The following is a 1813-nucleotide window of genomic DNA, read 5'->3' as shown; positions in this document are numbered from 1 at the left end:
AGAGAGAGAGAGAGAGAGAGAAAGTAAAATTTAAAAGGCATAAATGACACTCTTGACTCATTTTTCTGGGGAATGAATGGCTCCTTGATTTTTACTAATTTTACTGCATTGAAGATTTGGCAAAATTATCTTCCCTGATATAATTGAGGAAAACCATAGTAGTCAAGCCAGAAAGAGGAGGGGAGAAGTGAGGTGGACTTTACAGAGATGGGGTACTGACAGGATCTTCAGTGTGACCCTTCCTTCCATCCCTGTCTAGGAATGCCAAGACACCACTTCCCACGTGGCGCCCAATCACCCACCACCACGACCTGCTGAAGATCAAGTACCAGGACTCGCCCTCTCTTCCTCAAGCTCTGAGCCATCAGGAGCACCTCCTTGGCCATCTCGTGTGTGATCTGGGTGATTCTGTTCTCGCTGTCTGCACCGCCATTCTCTTCAACAGTCTGGTCCATCTGAGCAGGAGGCAGAGAGGGGTTGCCACGCTGGTGCTGAAAGAAGATGGCCAGAGGGTTAGGACAACACAGTTCCTGACATTCGGGCCACTGAACTGTAGTGAGGATGCTTCTCTCTCTCTCTGTGTGTGTGTGTGTGTGTGTGTGTGTGTGTGTGTGTGTGTGTGTGTTCGTACACATGTGGAGGTCAGTGTTCCCCAGGAGATGTCTTCGTTGTCTTTTGAGACAGACTCTGTCATTGCACTGGACCAGGGATTTGCCCACTTCTGCCATCCTCCCCCCCCCCCGTGCTGAGATTACAAGTGTGTAACACATTAGTGTACCTAAGTTTTTAACCTGGGAATAAAGTTTAAGTCCTCACGCTTGTGCGGTGTCTTAGCTAGAGTTTCTATTGCTGTGAGGAGACACCATGACCATGGCAACTCTTATAAAGGAAAACGTTTAACTGAGGTGATGGCTTACAGTTTCAGGGGTTCAGTCAGTCCTTTGTCATCATGGTTGGGAGCACGGTGGCTGGGAATATTACAGTACACTGGCAGGCATGGTGCTGGAGAGGGAGCTGAGATTTCTACATCTTGTGCAAGCAACAGGATGTGGTCTGAGATACTGGGTGTGGCTTGAGCATGTATGAGACCTCAAAGCCCGCCTCCATAGTGACACACTCCCACCAAGGCCACACCTACTTCAACAAAGCCACACCTCCTGATAGTGCCACTCCCTGTGGGGGCCATTTTCTTTCACACCACCAGGAGCCGTAAGTGAGCCCTCTCCCTCACCCCATCCTCTCAATAGCTTTTTAACTCATTTTAAAGAAGGCACAAGGGAATCAGGCAGATTTCCTGAGTCCTCAAAGCCCTGGGCAATCTTCCAAATGTACTGTAGGGAAGCAGCAAGGAGAGACATGATGATCCCCTGTGAGTCTGTACTCCGTTTCCCTGGAATTTGCAGAGACTGAAACACGGCATCCTTGAATCCCAACCTAGGCGGCATAGTGTATTTCTTTCCTGTGAGTGTTCAGGCTTACGAGCATGTAGCCTCCTGAGGAGAATTTAGGGTTAGGCTGCTGACAGCCCAGGAAGGAAGGAATTAGTGCTTTCTTGCCTTAGCCAGAGAAGCCGCCCTCTGCAGTTGCCATCACAGACTCATTAGCTAGTCAACATGCTGAGAATTAGTGACAGGTGAGTGTTCAGCCCTATATGAGACATCTGAACTGACACCCCACCGAGGCCTAGGAACGCTGAGGAAGAGCAGAATATAAGAACTGGAGGATGGGGAGCTGTCAAGGCTGTCTTCTGGACACAGCACGGCCACTGCGCTCATGGAGCCACCACAGCTATGATTACCTGTACAAAATCAAG

The 1813-nt window shown here is 49.5% G+C and overlaps 1 protein-coding gene across 1 annotated transcript in view; it reads right to left on the bottom strand.

Moving 5' to 3' along the window:
• LOC101979336 overlaps window positions 1–1813 on the bottom strand; it is a 16306-nt gene that overhangs the window by 7537 nt on the left and 6956 nt on the right. The window contains exon 2 of the mRNA XM_026788456.1: window positions 303–491. Coding sequence (XP_026644257.1) covers window positions 303–491 — 189 coding nt within the window. The remainder of the gene's footprint in view (window positions 1–302; window positions 492–1813) is intronic.

Source organism: Microtus ochrogaster, unplaced genomic scaffold, assembly GCF_000317375.1.
Source record: "Microtus ochrogaster isolate Prairie Vole_2 unplaced genomic scaffold, MicOch1.0 UNK3, whole genome shotgun sequence".
In the NCBI taxonomy this organism is placed as follows: domain Eukaryota; kingdom Metazoa; phylum Chordata; class Mammalia; order Rodentia; family Cricetidae; genus Microtus; species Microtus ochrogaster.
The sequence above is the reverse complement of the archived record's forward strand: the minus strand, read 5'-3'. Positions and strand labels throughout refer to the sequence as shown.